At 37.1% G+C, this 18,787-nt stretch overlaps 1 protein-coding gene across 6 annotated transcripts in view; it reads right to left on the bottom strand.

The window, feature by feature from the left end:
• Positions 1-18,787, bottom strand: part of SMAP1 (small ArfGAP 1) — a 128,671-nt gene that overhangs the window by 53,319 nt on the left and 56,565 nt on the right. For 5 of the 6 annotated variants that reach the window (XM_031455926.2, XM_064486957.1, XM_031455925.2 and 2 more), the window contains exons 3-4: positions 10,802-10,887; positions 4,167-4,242 (exon numbers count right to left, since the gene is read on the bottom strand). In XM_031455926.2, the coding sequence (XP_031311786.2) occupies positions 4,167-4,242; positions 10,802-10,887 (162 nt within the window). Of the gene's footprint in view, positions 1-4,166; positions 4,243-10,801; positions 10,888-14,369; positions 14,429-18,787 lie in introns of those variants that run through there. The other variant, XM_031455931.2, reaches the window with a different exon arrangement.

The following is an 18,787-nucleotide window of genomic DNA, read 5'->3' as shown; positions in this document are numbered from 1 at the left end:
GACAAATCAAATACGAGTCTGCCCACTACATATTCCCACCTAGAAGGGCAGGGTCCAAACTCAACTAGGCCACAAGTGTCGTCTACCTGTCTCCCATCCTCCCCTGACCTGGCCACGCTGCCTCGAGCCGCACGTGACTCCTCTGGGTCTAGACTCTAGTCAGCCTCCCCTGGCTCTAGGGGTCTCCACTCCTGCTGTTTTCTTTGCAGGAGGTACCCACACTTCCAGTAGTTCCTACCCATCCTTTAATTCCCAGTGGACACTGCCCCCTCCAGGAAGTATCCTTTCCTTCCCCTAGTCTGTGTTAAGCAGCCACTTCATGGCTCCTAAAGCACCTTCTACAGCACTCCCCTACTGCATCCTCATCACGCCTGTCCAGTAAGGATGTGTGATTACTTAATCAATGTTCTTTGTTCAGCTGAAGTTGTCTGAGACACTGTTCTGGTCTGTTCATCATCTTTAGCATCTGGCATTCAGCAGGTCTCAATAAATATTTTTTTTATTTTTATTGTGGAACACAGGAGGATGAGTGCATCTCAGAGGCAGAACCAAAAGGAGGTTCCATCTCAACAGCAGTGCACTGGCTTGCTATCATACTTGTCTGAAATCTCATATAAGTTATCTACAGTTATTGTTACATTCAGAATTTATGTTGTTGGCTAGATGGTAATTCCATTTCACTGGATTTTAGTACTTTTAGAGAGAGAGAGGACAAGACTTTGACCTTGAAAACGGTGCTGGGAATTGGTGGTGTCAGTAAATCAATAGTCGTGTTTGAACATCCCCCTACTCCCCACCTTCTCCAGCCCTCCCCTCTATCCATGACAGGATACACAGGTGGAACCCGGAAAAGATTTCCCTCTGGAATAAACGAACTACAATCCTTCTCTCAATTATCCTTAAGCCCTGAGGTTCTTCACTAAGCCCCCACCAAAATAAACTGTATGTGAAGAAACTCTCAGAGCAATCCCATCATACAAACCCACCTACTGCAGAAGAAATCTAATCAGGCAAAACAGATTTCCCACTACCATGTACCAGGATAAGGTGAGCAAATAACTCTTTGAAAAAGTATCAAGTATTTAAAAAAATACCAGTATGATTATTTGAAGATCATAAGGCAAAATGTTCATCTATCTTTTCAAGAAAAGATTACATTACTTTCTTGATTTCTTTTTAATATCACCCTTTTTAACAGAATAATGGTATAATAAAAAATCATGCGCTCTGAAACACTGAAAAATACCCTATGGATTAATTGCTAGCAATACATTGCTTCACACCCATTTTCAAAATTCTTGGATATGTTTTCCAAGTGGAGATTTTATCACAGCAGTTCTCAGATGGCTGTCCCAGGAGCTCTCAGTATACTATGAAGCTCAAGTTTTTCAGGAGTCCAGAAATCATTTTAGAAACATGACTTCCAAAGTCAATTACCTTTCATGGCATATGTTAGATACAAAAGCTGAAAGTACATTTACTGAACTAATAAATCAATCATACAAAAGAAATCACCAATTAAACTCACTGGGAGAGTTAAGAGACTTCAACAAACTTAACTAAGGAATCACGGCCACGAACTATTATGAAGCAGCCTGAATTTTAATATACTAATTTAAAATCATTGGATAAATCACTAAGAAATGGAGAATTCTAGAAAACTTTCAAAATAGAATTCTTTAATGGCCACATCAGTCACCTGGCAGCCCATAATTAAAGGGTAAAATGTAGCAATATTAACCAAACAGAACTCATATCAAAATTGTGCCAATGATCTAAAGTCTTATGGTTAATTCTGAGTACTCACATCTCTAAATTGTCCACCTGCTGTGAGTCGTCTGCCCTGCCACCCTCCCCTCTTTCTCCAACATAATCATCCACAGGAGCTTACATTTACTAAGCTTGTATTTACTAGGTACTCTACAAAAAATGCAGCTTGCCTTATTTTATTTAACTCTTATAACACTATCAAATGTAGACACCAGAGCATTCTTATTCCACAGAAAAGGAAACCAAAACTGTAACAGAAGTAACAACAACAAAAAACACCCTGAAATTATGCTGTGTTACATTAATCTTAACTCACCACCTAGTTATTCATCACCTCAGTTTCTCATCCCCACCTCGAAGGGCATCTAAAATTCAATGCAATTCACACTGTCTTAAAACTATTGCTCATTTACCTTAAATAACAAATTATGCCAGCATTAGCTAACGACAAACAGAGCTCAATAAAATTAGGAGGACTAGCTCATTTTTATTGCAATACAGTATAGAAACGCTGCTTCCATAACAACTTTTAAGTTAAAACAAAGGATTTAATTTTACTTTTGTTGTACTAATTACTAGTTTTTAATACATATATGTGTGTATATACATACATACACAAATATGTAAGATGAGTGAAAATGCTGCTGTTTTTAAACCCTTAATATAATACTCAATTATAAGGCCATTGATGGGAAAAGTAATTTCGTGTGAAATTCAGTCTGGAGAAGTAAAACCTCTGTGTGCTGCAAACTCAAGTATTGAGTTCCAGAGGTTACTTCTGAGGTATGTGAAGTGATAAAGGAGGCAAGAAATGTGTAAGATCAACTGAAACAACAACAAGCGAGTGCTCATTTTAAAGTCACCAACGCCCAGTGATCATTAGCTGTTTTTCCAAGACAAATCCAAGGACGTTAGGGGTCAGGAGTAAATAGTTAGTTACCCGGACGTTCACCGCTCCAGCAGACTCGGTGTTTGATCATTCTGGTGGCAAATGAATCAAGTGAGAGTGGAAGTATGTGGTGGGGGGAGGAAGAAAGGGATGGGGGAGGGAAGAAGGGAGGAGAGGAGAGAAAAGCTGCTGATGGAAAAGAGCAGACAACGTGCCAGCACTCAGCCTCCTCACCTCAAGCCCGCTAGATCTCCCAAGAAATCACTGTTATCACTGTGTTTCCAGCTGTGATTCCCTGCTGCTTCAGAGGTTGCGGGGAGGTAAGGCAGGACAGATTTCTGTACTCAATGTTTTTCAAATGTCTCCCATCACTCGTTCCATCAAGGAACAGCCAGGGAGGGCAGATTCGCTCTGTATCACCATGACAGAATTTTAGGATGGCCACCAAAATTCTCATCCCCTAGTTTATACATCCTGTATTCTAAAATGATTTCTTAGAATTTCATATGAAAATATATTACTTGTGTTTTAAAGTAAGTCATTTTTCCCCATAATGCTATAACTAAACAATTTTATGGACATTATAAATACCATTCTCAATACTGTCCATTTTTGTCAATCTTTCAAAGGATTTCCTCTTCTACATCCACTGAAAATGCAGCCCAAAATAAACACAAGGGTACCTTTGCTCAAAAATATACATTAATCATACTTTAAACACTTTTCACCAAGATTTTTCAATGGTCAAACATAATATATTAAATTAAAATTTCCTTATTTTGTTAGAATTTGATCGTATGTTGCTTCTCCATATGGACTACAGGAAAATGAAAAGGAAAATCAGATTACATGCAAAAAGAGATGAAATTATTGCCTCTAAATTACTTGGCAGGTGACTTAAATACAAAATTAACTGGCTGGTAGCTTTATTGTTGAGCCAGGAATCAAAGACCAAAAAATGATTGAAATAATAAAGACAATTAGCTTTAAATGGTAATTACTGGGATGGGAAAATTTAATCAGGAAAAGAAAAAAAAAACCATATTTGATCACTATAGTAAGGTCTCAAAATTAGGTAACAAATGCTTGATAATAATCAATTAAAAAGCATGTTTTAATAAACTTATGTCTGGACAGATTCACCAAAGCCCTTATAAGACAATAAACTGGCCTTTTTCATTCATTTCCAGAATCCAGTAAAATAACTTTCTCTACCTTCCTTTTTCAGTTAGTGGCTTTATATTTTTGTAAATTTCATACAATTAACTTAATCAAATGTCATTTAAGCAATTACTAGACTCTTACTTGATTATGCTCCTTTTTGAACCAAGAGTTCTGCTTTGAGAGCTCATTAACATTAAGTGACAAAAAATTCCAATATTCAAATGTTTTACGGAATGTAACTAGTATATCTTTACAATAAATAAATTGAGCTGTATCAGATGTTAGAAGTTCAAGATCTACTCAACAAACATTAATTGGTGATAGAGATGAAGATTTTACTTACATTTGTAAGTGCTATAGCATTTTTATCGTAGTATTTCTTCTTTTCGTATTTGTCTCTGATGAAAAATTCCACTGCTCTGAAAACAGATAACTTAAGGAAAAACATGAGTTCAGTGACATGCACGTTCTCCTTTACTCCATCCTCTCCACAAAGCCAAGGCTCTAAATTCAATTTTCCCACTCCCCAGTCCGCTCTTTCCTCACATACTATTTCTACAACTAAATTCTGTAACCTAACTTTTCTTTCTGCCAAACCTACTTTCATTCTGTCTATCTCTTTCAGAAAACTTTCCCCATTCAACAAAACCACTCAACCCACTCTAAAAAGAAAGTAACCACACTTCTCAATTCTACCACACTCCTCAACCCTCCACTAAACTCTCAATTTAATTAAGGTTCATTTTGGATTTTCAGCGTAAGTGAAGAAACTAACACCCAGGCAGCACCCACAGTGCACCAGATACTCTGTGCTGTCCAGAGCTTTTTCCTTTTAATCCTTCCCCAAAGCAGTCATGTGCATATTACAATTTCCACCTCATAGGTGAAGAGTCAGCAACTTGGAAAGACTGAACAACCATGATTTCAACACTTCCGTTCATCCCACCATACATGGCTGCCTCTTATTGATTCCCCATGTATTAGAAGAATGGTGGTCAATTTTTTTTCTTTCACAGCTTCAAAAAATGGAGAAGTCAAGAAGCTTAAACTAAAGATAGCACTATTTAATTTTTTTGAGGCTAGGTGGACTAGCCTGACCTGTTGGCAGAGTGAGGGACTTCTAGTAGGATTCAAGAGTTTTGAGTTACCTGATACAGAAGACTTCCCTCACCAATCTCTGCTTTATCCTATTCCACTAAAATGGGACTTCTTCCATTAGGGATTCTTAACTTTTTTATTTTTTAGTACCATGAGTGCCTTTAGTAGTTAAAGAAGGCTTGTGGACTCCTTTCTGAGATAATGCTTTTTAATGCATAAAATAGAATACAGAGGACTATAAAGGACATGAATTACACGGAAATACAACCTCTCTGTGGATCCCAGGATAAGACATCCTTCTGTTCAAAGAAAAGTTACCTTAAGCAGTAAAACAATATATTTTCAGTCAATAACTCCTGATTAGAAGTTAATAAAAGACCTTTAAGTTGACAGCTGAGGCAAAAGGTAATACACAGAGTTAGTAGACCACTATACAGCAGGTATTAAAGGAAAAGCACTCAAAGGAGCCAGGGAAGGCAAGACAGACAGAAAATCTAAACACTCCATTTATTAAGTAAGCTGAATGACTGAAAGCTGTTTTGAAGACAGTTTTCTATGAATTGAGTATGTGAAAGGCACTTCAGATTATCTCCTTTTCTCCTCCTAACAACCTATAAGGAAGGTGCCATTTTACAACTAAAACTCGGGCACAGAAAGTTTAGGAAGTTCTCTGGCATTCTACAGTACAAGGGAGAACTGTGATCTGAAACCAGGGACGTCTGACATCGACCTCTGAGAATATTACCTCTGGTCACCACAGCTGCATCTGAGAACCAGTCATTGCATTTCTGCTAATAATAATACATGTCCTAAAATATAGCGAAGAACGTCAAATGCGGAAGACCTTCATTTCCAAGGTGCCCAGGGAGACCCTTTCAAGTGAGAGGTCCCCGAGCTGCCACCAGGCTGATTACTCAGATATCTGAACATTTTGGCAGCCAATACCAAAAAATCACCAAAACATGCCAAGGTTTTCATGAAATGCAATAATGTTATTTTATTTCGACAATTTCACATGTAAGTAAGCTAAGTATGAAGTTTGCACAGACTGTAAACCCATGTTCAATATGACATCTTTCTATATTTCTAACAAGAAAAAAATGAAACAATCAAAAAAGTTGATGCTTTGGATGAGTATGCATGAATATGGGTTGTACTGAGCAATATTCATTGTAGAAACAACTATTCACCACCACAAAAAGGGAAGAGAAAAATAAATTTACTTTGATGTCATTTTCACTCCAGATGATATATATTTGTTTTTAAAAACTGTATAAATGTTTTTAAAATAGTCATTATATTTACTTTTAAATATAAATATTATGTAACATATAATATGTATACAGTTATTTTTTAACCGAAGAAAATTATTAGAAATCTAAATTCAAGTATAATTTTTATGTTTAAATATTTGGGAGAATAACACTGATATATTTTCTCTTTAAAGACAGCAACAATAGTTTATTTTGGATACTGTTTCAAGTTTAAATGTTTATGACAAATAAAAGATCACTGTTTATGACGAAAAAATTACCATTAGAGAGAAAACTCATTAAGATTAAAAATACAGTATATAAAATAATTTAAACATCACTGTAAAACTAAAATATTGAAAACTATGATGTTTTTATAAATACTGAAGTTTGAAAAAGGCAAACATTTAAGTATGAATCTTCTGGAGTGAAAAACTATACTAACATCTGGTGAAATGAAATGTGTGAATTTTCAGAAATAACAGATATCTGTGAAATCCCAATTTATACTTAATATATTTTTTACAAGTAATTCAAGTATAGCTGAGTCTGGTTTCTGCTTCTGATAAGAAACCCTCTCAATATTATATAAGCAGTAGGCAACTTTAAAAAATTATATGAGATGAAAGGTGATCTGCTTTTCAAGGATATAAAAAAAAATAAAATAAAATAAAGCATTAAGGTAGGACAACACACTAGGATAGTCCTAATTATTAACATAAAACATTACTTTTTCAGAATTGCATGGAAGTCACCTGAGTGAGAATGGTGATTTACAGAACATGCTACATCCTTGGTTGCTCTCAGTTCCCACGTGCCTCTTCGACCAAGAATGTATTGCGTGGTCCTTATTTCTTTTTATACAAGGCCCCAGATGCCAGGCAATTCTTCATTGTTACCTCACCTACAGAAAAAATGATTTATTCCAGAGGGGCAGCAAACTTTTTCTTAAAGAGCCAGGCAGTAAATATTTTAGGTCCTGTGGGGCACTAGGGTCTACGGTGCAACTACTCACTGCTGCATTTGTAGCTCCAAAGTAGCCTCAGAAAATTTATAAATGAATGGGCATGGCTATGTTCTAATAAAACTTTATTTACAAAAACAGTAGCTGGCTCATGGGCCTGCATTCACTGATTTCTGAATTCTACTCCCAAAATTCTATTTGCTAGAGGGCAAAGTGTAGCCAAATTGGATTTATAGAGGTTCTCTGTGTCTGCAAACTGTCACTGTAGACAACGTAAGGGATTTTCAAGGGAAATTTGATGATAATTTTGCACTCCGTGCTGACTGTAGTACTAACTCCCAGAGGAGAATTAGTACTCCGATGTGCACCCTCATCTCGGGTACCAGCAGGCACTTGTTATTTAACTGGCAGTTATTGTGACCTTGAAGCTAGCTGATCTCTTGAACCCATACTCAGATACATAAAGAAGATAGTAATACTCCACCTCACAACATTGTTGAGAGTTCAGGGGGTAATACAGACAAAGCACCCATCACAGTACCTAGCAAACAGGAAGCCCTCAATAAATGACGTGGGCTTTTATTTCTGCCGAGCTGGGTGCCTGTTTCCGCTCTTTCACAATGGAGGTAACGCTGAGACTCATCTCACAGGATCGCCAGGGGATTTAAGAAGTAAGAGCGGTCTGTGGCACAGGGTAAATTTCACTCTTAGCTCTTACTATCGATAAATGCATTTTAATAGGCAAATGTTTTAGACACAGGGCCCCAGCGGAGGGGGAAGTAGATGGCAGCTACTGTGTTAAGGGCTGAGGCGGCCTGCACAGCGTCAAGTCTGAGCAAATATGAAACATCAACAAAAGAACCAACTAATCTGGAGATCAGGAAATATTTATCTTCATTTTCCAGTCTCCAGGTGCCTTTAGACACAAAAGGACTTAATTATACACTGACAGAGATCAATAATACACCCCCCCCCAAAAAAAAAACAGAAATAGAATAGTAATGATTTCAGCAAATCAAGGTAAGGAGTATACTGACAACAATTCACGTTTAAGTGGTTGATTTGGGAGTCAGTAAACAAATAACAAGATGCCCCAGAATATTCCCTGTGCCTGTGGTTATAGAACATTTAGTACCTTAATTGTCTCAATCCTCAAAATGAACAAATAATACTAACTAAATCCAGGAAAATTTTAACATTACGATGTGTTTTATATTTAAACATGTATTTATTTGTATTTCAAGATTTCTTCCTTTCTTTAAAGATACCATTTAAAAGACAATTAAATTAATATCTATTCCCAAGAACAAAATCTTCCAGCTCCAGACACACACCACTGACAGCAGTAAAATTTTCAAAAGCTCCAAGAAGAACTGCTGATTAGCTGTGGCACACAACAGATCTCATGGAACTGAAGTAATTAAAGTTTGTAGATAAGACGAAATATCCTAATAATGAAAAGCTTAATGTAAAGCTTTATCACTCGTCATGCACTAGCACACGCAGCCTATAATTAACCACATCCCACATGAGAAATTACACTTTCACAGCAGCTTCTGCCTAACTTTTGTAAACTGCAAAGCTTTTAAAAAGTGACAAATCTTGTTAAGAGTGCAGTGAGGTCCCCTATTGTGTGAGTTTCACTCAGTTTGGTTCCACTTGCCTCTAGGGATGAGACAACTATATTTAAATCAAATAAAAGTGCAGAGATGTTGGACTTTTCAAAGAGCACTGAGCTTTAGAGCGACTCATGAAATCAAGAAAGAAAGGGGACTGGTATTCTTACTAGTCTCCCCAACGAAAGCTCCAAATCACAGTGTTCATAGTTAAAAGAAGGGATAAAAATAATGCAGATGTAATAACTAAAGTTAAAAAAAAATTTTTAAGGCAATGGTATTGCTGCCCTAGGTAAACATAACTTAACCGAGCATCTTTCTATCACCTACACGGAAGTGATTGTCCAGTTTACATTTCCTGCTTTCTTTTAGGGTCCAGATGCCTGCTTCCAGCTTCCAAATGGGCATCTGTCTCCACATATGCGTCCAACAGACACCTCATCCTGCCCAAAGTAATGGCTCACTGTCTTCAACCTCTACCCCTTAAACCTTCATCTGGTACTGAATTCCTTCCTCCAGTAAGATTGCCTCACTCACTGAACCTAAGGCAAGCTAGAAAATCTGGGGTCATCTCTGTCTTCCCCGGAAACAAAGCCAATCTTCATCTCCTCCAACTGCTCCTGCCTTCCCAACTTCTTTATGATCGTCCCAGTTCGCCCCTGCTCATTCTCAGCTCTCTTCTGGAACTCACATCCCCATCACCTCTCACTTCTGAGCTGTACGGGTATTCTACACCGTCTCCCCGACTCCGCCATCTCCTCCAGCTCATCTTCCTGGCAGTGGAAGCTAATGTCTCTAATATTTCTCCTGCTTCAAAACCCTGCATGGCTTTTCAAATTCTTCAACCCTTTGGGCCAATGAAATGAGGTTCAAACTGCTCTCTATGGTACTAAAAACCCTTTAGAATCTGGAAAATGAGCTGCTTCTGCCGCCTGCCCCAAAGAAATTAACTCCTGTCACATCAAAACTGTAAAATGTCGTGTGTCCTCACACCATCATACTTCAGCTCACACGATCTTCTCTGCCTGAAGCGTACCGCCCACTCTCACCCTAGGATCTTGCTATAATAAAACTAGCCTTGGATATCAGATTGTTAATTTATGGGAAGGAGGTGGGGGGAGCAGAAACAGAAAAGGTCAAACACTAACTTTTTTAATGTAACTCAAAAAGTTTCCACACAATTATGAAAAAAATATATAATAGCCAGTATCTCCATGTAAGAAAAGATCAACTTTTTTCTTTGTCTGGTCACACAAACCATTTTAGTACACAATGGGGTAATATACAACCGATCTTTAAGAAGCTACATTCTAGTGCCAAAACCACAAAAATCACTTTTGGATAAAATCACAAATACCTACATTCAATTAGATAATCCTATTATGATTTTATAGGATTTCTCAAACTCAGACTGAAGTTTGAGAAATCCTATAAAGTCAAATGATTTACCTTTAACATGTGAAACACATCCTGACTAAAACGTCTTTGAGAAAATATTCTATTCATTCATTAGGGCAGATCTGAAGTAAATACCGCTGTGCACCCTGGGATGAAGACGGAGTGTCAGTGGTGAAGTGAGCCCAAATTACCCCAGCACTTCCACTAAACATGCCCCTTGCCTTGCAAACGCGTAAATGTCAAAGTGCTTCATATAAATTACTACATAAAGGTGATCAAAGAAAACCCCTCTAGAAAGGATTTTTTTTAAAAATACTCAAGATGTTCACAAATCAATTCTCAAATAATAGCCTAAAATAATAAACAACACATACTCTTCAATCAAGAATTAAGGAAGTCAATCAAGAAGAATCAGTTAAAATATTTTACACTTAACAATAATTACATAAAAATACTATATAGATTACGTGTTACCAGAATCGTATTAAAAACTTACTGCCTACAAAGCACAGCTCAAGGCAAATGAATTTCTATTTTTAATGAACAACAGTGTGACAAAGTTCACATCTTCCTAAATACAGTTAAAATATGAACCATAAAAATGAGCTAATTCTTTTAAAACCCATAATAAAGACATTTTAAAGGATACTGATCTGTCTGTGGTCTTCGAAAGTTCTCTGGAAGATGGGCTTCATACAGTAGTCGTGCTTTCGTGTTTCCCATATCCTGCATGCACTACAATTAAAAAAGAATCAAGTATTTTCATTACTCACATAAACATTAAAAAGTAATTCCTATAACACACACGTATACGCAGGTATACACACACTAGACATGTATCATTCCCAACATACAATCTTCTCTTTAGAAAAATAATTTAAATCACAACTATGAAATTAATTCAAGTTCAAAACAGAAGCATATTTTTAATACTCCACATTTTTTCAACATATGTGGATCCACGGTTTTCTCACGCTTTTTCTGTGTCTGTAATGTCATCTTTATTTATACTCACTACTTCTTAAAAGCAGCTTCCCTGGCTTTGTGGTGGTGTATTGTTTTAAATACACCACATGAACAACACTGCCACTTCTAAGGCTAACAACTCAAAATCAAATTTTCTTTGTTTTGAGCTTCAGAATACTGAGGTTTTCAGGATTTACAACCAAGATCACAACGGAGAGCGGGTCCAGAAACAGTGCTGACCCAGAACACTACAGACGTGGACTCATTTCTCTGGGATTATCAATCTCTTCAAGATTGTGCTAGAAGCCAAGGATCCTCTCCCTACCAAAAAGCTGTGCCTAACGGCCAAGTTTTACACACAAGTTTAGGAGTTCACAGGACTTCTCCCTAAAACCTATCAACCGCAGGAGCAAGAACCACTGCTGAGGAGGCGTAAGATAATTACACTGGTTGAAATGATTATTCAGTTAAGCTCCATCATCTGTGAACCAAACAGCACTTCCAGGATATTCTATCACATTAGAAACTGAACTAACGTTTACAAGCCAAACATTCTTCTATTACTATTTTACACCATTGACATGCAGCTTAAATTCCTTAAAATGCTTGAACTGGCTGAAAGATCTGCTTCTGTAATTCCTTTTTTTCCCCTCATTTCCAAAACACACAGCCCCACACCCCCAAGAAGACAACCCAGGCTTAAAAGACTACCAGACGTCAACCTTGAGTTGTAGCCCTCAAGTGTACACGAACCATCCTCCATCTTCCTTCAGGTAAAAGTACAGTGACTTTTCTCCCAACTGAGAGTTTTAAGGTATTCAAAATCCTAACATACACTTCATTTCCGGATATCTACACCACACTCCCTCAACATAAGCATTCCTCAGGGTAAACGAGATTTCTAGGTCATCTCTCTAGAGAGAATGAGAAAGTGAAGTAACGAAAGGCTGGGAAATATAAGGGCTAGTAAACCGAAAAAAATGAAAGGCTTTTTGTTATTTAGCTCTGGAGGGTACACGGCAGGCCACAGGGCTGGCGCGCTGGGAGGCACACTAGCGCCAAGGCGACAGCGCGAGCAAGGCTGGGAAGTGATTCTGTGCGGGGAGAAGGGTCGAGAAACGTTCAGTATAGCTCACCCTTCCCAAAAAGAGAAAAAATGTTTTCAAACATTCAAATGATGCTGCATCTCTGTGCTGTGGTAGGAATTTAGAAGCAGAGATGATCAAGTCATGTAATCACAAAGACATTAAACATTTGGAAAGAACTAGACCAAGAAAAAAATGTCTCTTAGTTCGCATAATATTTGCAAAGAAGCAAAAAGTAACTTAAATATGGCTCAGAGAAACTATGAAAAGAAGAAGATTTGAAGTTTCTAACAATAGGGATACATAAAAATTTACTAACACTAAAAACAGTAGCTGCTACCCATGCCATACCTCACTGATCCAAAGTTATATTTTTCTTCATATTTTAACATTTATGAAATAGAAATACATCTTACAATTGATGGTGTCTTATAATTGATCTTTTATCTTATTAGTCCATAAAATAGAGGTGGTTCTTATAATCAGTGACATTATCTTATATTCAACAAATATGACTCTATACATTATATACAAGTATTCTCTTTAATACAGATTATTAGTATTTTATTTTGGCAAAATAAAAAATAATTAGGAACAAGGCGTACATATACATTATACCAAATTATTTAATTTTGTTCTAGGGATGCTATCCATCAATTAGACAGAACAAAACAAAACAAAACAAAACAAAAAGAGGTATAAAAATCTGAAATGGAAAGGAATGTGAAATAATGGGCCATTTCTTCAGAAGACCACTGCCAAAAAGTGACTTAATGAAGGTACGTGTGTGTGTCTGTGTTAGCTGGGAATGGGCGAAACAAGGATTCAACGACACTAAAGATACAGAGAGATCATTTTGTAAAAAGAAGGGAGATGCTAGTAAGCTCAGATAATTTCTAAGTTTCTAAAAGGCAGAACAGAGTAGAGTGGAAAGAAAGTCTGCAATGGAAGGACCAGTGGAGATGAAGCCGGTTCAGCAAACTGGAGATGTTAGAGCAAGGGGAAGACAACAGGGGCTGGCACTCTGGGGAGGCGACAGAAATGTGGCACAAACTAGCTGCCCTCAAAGTTTCAAGACGATACTGGAAATGGCCCTACGGGACACGTGAAAATTTACTTTATTGACCCTAAGAAGCAAACTGTCTGGTAATCAGCAGAAAATAATGAAGTAGCCCAATAACTACAATAACAAGCATTAGGCTCAATACTTTAGTCATATATATAAACAATGCTATTATAAATTAGATGTATTGTATATAATACATAAATTGTATATCTATTACAAAATATAAATTGTATATGCCATTTTTAATTTCAAAAAGCCCTGATTTAGATGTTATTACCCTAATTTGACAAAAAAAAAAAAAAAAAAGGAACCTGAAGCTGCAAGATGTTAACAGGCCCAAGATCATTAGTCTCCACAAGTATTTAACTCTTGATAGAACCAACCAGCATCAGCCATCAGTAACTTAGGTATCTTAGCAGCATCCAGTGGAACTGGGACTACACCGTGCAGGGCTCATGAACACCAGGCTCTCTGTTTCACAGGCTGTTTTCAGTCCACAGATGAGGAAACAGGCACAAAGAGGTTCTCTAATGGGTAATTCAAGGAATCAGCTACAGAGCTGAGACCGGAATCAAGTTCCCTCAGTCCCAATCCTCACCACCATGCACCAGCTAGTTAAAACAAGTATCCAGGAAATTTCACCACAAAACAGAATACTGTAACTATTGCCTCCATTGTTAAAACCCCTTTCCTATTATTAAAATGTTATTCTTTTTCTTTTAGGTTTTCTAATCCAAAATGCTTTAGCAAAATGCACTGACTGTTAGAAAGGAGAATTTTAGTTGCTTATTCTTTGGCAATTTATGATTCAGTTTTCCAGAGCTGGGATGAGCAGACTAGTTACAAAAAAACAGGGATGATAAAGGGCAAATACTTGTTTTAAAAGAAAAAGTGAGCTTTACATATTTAATTATATTTAACTACAATGAGATTTAAGATATGGGTAATGAACTACCTAACTTCCTCCATCTCATTCCTACAACTCAAGCCAGATCCTAAGCACTATGCACCGTTCTGAAAATCTTAAATTTTATGAATCTGTTTTCACTTCTCTGAAAGGAGGGATATGTGTAAGACTATGAAAAATTAAAAGACCTTACCAATTTTGAAAATTCTTTGGCTTTATAGAAGTCATGTCATTTTCTGTCAATTTTTTTCTCTTCCACTCACACTTCAAATATAAAAAAGGAAGGAAGAGGACCCTTAATTACTCAAATCAAAGCTTTTATTAGGGTTTTTTTAATATTTTAAAATAGATATTTACTTACTTAACAAACTATAGTTGGTTTCAAAATTAGATTTTTAAAAAATAAGCCAAGCATCCAGAAAGCAGAAATGTATTGATATTCTTGACCAATGATTGTAAGAATATGTTAAATACAAATTCAACATTCATTTTTTACTTTAAGAAAAAATATATAATTATATATAATATGATATATATTTACATAAACTATATTGAGGAATAAGTGAGATGTGTACCTCACAGTTATGATAAATGCCATTTAGTTAGAACATATTTAAAAATGAATGTTACTTACTATTTCTATTAAATTCAATCTGTCCTCGTTTTACACAATATATGGTCCTAGAAAGATGAATTTTATATTATACTTCTTGACTGAACCACCTTCATCCAAAATCACCACGATTATAATGGAAAAGGAAGGCTTCACCTAGAAATGGTATAATAAAACACACTTACGAATCCCAGAACCTACTATTAAAAGTATTCATCCTCATCAGTCCATGATCTGTGTGTTTGTCTTGCCACATCGTCCAGTACATAGAATACCACCTGCCCAGAGCCTCACACATCACTTGAAATTGAATTTAAAAAAAACCTATTTGAACTGAAATGCTGAGAAGTGCCTACCGGCTAACACACTGTCCTCACAGTCTAACATACATAAAGCATCTCTATTTCTGAAACTTTCTAAGTAGAAAACATATCACCCAGTCCTAGTTTTTGCACTAAAAACAATATAACATATATTCTGAAAGAGTTCTAAATTTTTCATGTTTTACAGAGACTGAAGAGAATAGAGGCTGTCAATTTAAAGGTTTAATAGGCATTTATTTTTGTATTAGTGTAATTTAATAACCATACAGAAAAACTAAAAAAATAACAAAAAGTGGGAAGAGAGTAAACAAAAGCAGAATCAATAAGTAAGCAAACAAATGTAACCAGAAATTTTATTTTTATGTAACACTACTGGGTACATTAAAAAAAATCACTGTTTTATGTCAATGGGGCATCTCCAGTGGAAAAATACGGCAATTAAGCTGCACACAAGAACAGTTTTACTAAAAAAGGGGTCATGAAACACATGTAAAGAGAAAGGGCAACAGTAACAAACAGAAATCACATGTGCCCAAGCTTCAGGCATTGTCAATACTGGGAAACAGTAATAACCCGCAAGATGAGTAACAGGCCACCCGAGGTTCCAAGTTAATGATTCACTCTCTCGAGAATAAAACTCGTCCATTTCTTTCTTTTCTTTCATCTTCCCAAATCCTGAAAAGCAGAGCTCTTTGTGGAATTCAACCCAGTGACAGGATGACGCCAGGGCCTGGCTTGTCTTTGTCCTGGCCCAGCCAAAGCCAGCCCAGCCCAGCCTGGGTCAGCGTCCATGCGGAAGACTTAGGCCTTCTCAGGCCCCCTTCGTGTCGTGCGACCCCCTTTTCTCAGTGCCCGCCTCCTGCCTGCCCCTGGCACCACGTTTCCCGCACTTTTCCCTAAGAGTGTCTAAGGCAACAACCACTTACAGTTGAACAAAAATTCGCACTAATGTATCATTTCAGGATGGAGTTGCAGAGTCTTCATAAATTTCTATGCTACTGACTTGCCCTTCAGGGTTCACTGGCTATTTTTTTAAATGGAATAAGTGGAAAAAAGAGTAAGAGCTACAAAATAAAAGACAGAGAATACTAACTGATTTGCTGCAAATGATTAGGTTACAATGTGGCAAATAGACCTTCTAAATTCCCCATAGCAAAAATGCAAAACACTAAAATGACCAACAGAATCTGACACATTAATGTGTAAGGGAAGAATGTGAAAAGTCTATTAAATTTGGAGGAAAACAAGGCAAAAAAAAAAAAAAAAGGCAAATTAGAATACTTCCACCCATCTTCTGAGGAATAGATGGGGGGGAAAGAAGAATCTTACCCCAGGTCAAAAGATTACTGGGTAAGGATATGAAAACAGCTAAGAATGTGCACCACTCCTACGTCTGTATATAAGAACGAAATATTTCAGGAAGAATGTATAAGAAACTGAAAAACATGGCTGCTCCTACAGAGGGAAACTGGATGACTGAGGAACAAAAATATGAGAGAGAGGCCACTCATTTTACACCTTTTGTTCCATAAATTCCCCATTCCCCAAAACAATAAAATAATTAAAAGGGGCTACATTAATCCTACATTGTTTCCAAGTAAATTACTGTCCAGAGGGAGCTAAGCCAGGGTATCCAGGCAGCATATGAATCAAAGCAAGGAGACCTCCTCCTACGAGGACCTCCACCTCTACCAAGAGAACAAAGTCTTCTGAGGACCAAAGACGTTATGAATCAAATGAACTCAGTATTTTTAAAAATCCCATCCAAGTGCATCTTACACTCATAATACATTCAAAATGTAAGCGTGGCATTTATTTACCATGTGCTTTCCCAGTATCATTATCTCCAAAAAGAAACTGTACTGTTGCTGAATACTCATCATTGAAATTTCAGTGTATTTGTTTTTGCTTCTTAAAATTTCAATGTATTTGGTTTTGTGTGGGAGAGGGCATACTTCCTGCCCTACTATTTTCTGTTCATTAAAATTTTTAGAACACAAAGACTGAAATCTTAAACTGCCTTAGCTGACTGTGTATTTTTAAAAAACAAAAAAAAACCCTTACTTAAAAAGAGAAAATTAATATTTGTAAGTCCCTGGATAAATTCTTCATGTCAGTGACTCACCTCTACTACCACTTGAAATTTTCCAGAATACTTCTCTATCTTCCTCTCAAAAGCCACCAGGACTTCTTGCATAGGAGCAAGCTTTTCAGGACTGGTTTCAAGATCTTTTGGGTTCCAGCTGCTGGAAAAGAAGGGCCAGCGTTCTTGGTCTCAGGAACTCCTTGGAAATATCTAATACAGAGTCCACTCCTTCAGTTTTCATGAAACTGTGTTTTAGGGTAGTCGTTCTCTTTCTGTTTTAATTGTTTTTAAGAACAAAATAAGCCAACCACACATACGTAAAAGTTAAAATTTTTAAGTGAGGATGTAAAATTAGAGGTACCAGTTTTCTGATTTTTCACAATTTCTAGATATTCTCAGACCTTGATGCATATGTTGCAGCATTTGCTAGCTGGTACAAACTCAGAGAATGAATTCTTTATTTAAAGCAATAAAATCACAGTTATGACAAAATTGGGAAAGTCTCACATTACAGTCTTTTGTCATCACTACTTACTATGAAATTCATTCCATCTGAAGTCCAGGAAAAAAGCACTACTTTCATCCGAGGTGCCTGAGGCCCAGCTCAGGAGTCATCTGGACTCTTGTCTCTTTTGTCACAAATCTCAGTGATTCTAACTGTAATATTTTTTGTAGGCTTTCTCTGTTAATCAACCTCATTGCCATTACTTTAGTTCAAGATCTAGTCACCCACCGCCAGGGTCATTGCAGGAACAAGCCCATCAGATTTACGTTCTTAAAAGAAACATAGTATTAGATGTCACTCTTCACCTTGTAATGTGTTAAGAGCTCCCTCTGCTGTCCTTCCCCCCACCCCCAAGCCCCCATCACTCACAGGATCAAGGCCAAACCAGCCCCTGCCTGACAGTTTCACCTTCACCTCCTAAGACCCACAGGACTGCACCCAATACTCTGGTCACAGAAAACCACCCTACTCTCTCAAACACGACGTACTTTGTCCCTCTGTACACTGTTAGTGTGTGTTTAGAAATTAACAAAGGTCACTATCAAAACAGTAATGAGACATTAAAAAGATACATTTAGAACTTACCATATCACTAGATACTGCTAATTTTAAAATGTTCTAAAAAAGAAAGAAAGAAAAAGGAGCCACTGCTAAGTAAGTTGCTGAAGATCACCCATCATGTAGCTGACAAAGCCCAAACCAGAGCCCAGGTCTCTGGAGTCCCAGGCCAGTGCTACCCTCTGTCCCACACCTGCTCTCCTCTATCATTTTATATCCACGCAAAGCAGGAAGAGAAGCAAGGATACCTCTAAAATACTGTACACAATGGCATTAGTCATAATTGTGTTTCTAGATGAGCCATTCAAACAGGTACTCATTCATCGGTGCCCAACAATTTCCTACCAAAGAAAGTGCTCTCTAGGGTATAAGCCCTTGCCTTCAGCTCTACTAGACGAGGCAGTACAGAATTAACAGAGCTAAATGAGTGACCTCCATTAAGTAACACCTTACCATTTTGTTCACTGCTTTGACTCAAGAACTATAGCCAGTCACTAGGAAAAGAGAATTCTAAAACTAGTACTGA

The sequence above is a fragment of the Camelus dromedarius genome, chromosome 6 (assembly GCF_036321535.1).
Source record: "Camelus dromedarius isolate mCamDro1 chromosome 6, mCamDro1.pat, whole genome shotgun sequence".
NCBI classification, from domain to species: Eukaryota; Metazoa; Chordata; class Mammalia; order Artiodactyla; family Camelidae; genus Camelus; species Camelus dromedarius.
Note: the sequence above shows the minus strand (reverse complement) of the source record. Positions and strands in the feature narration are given on the sequence as shown.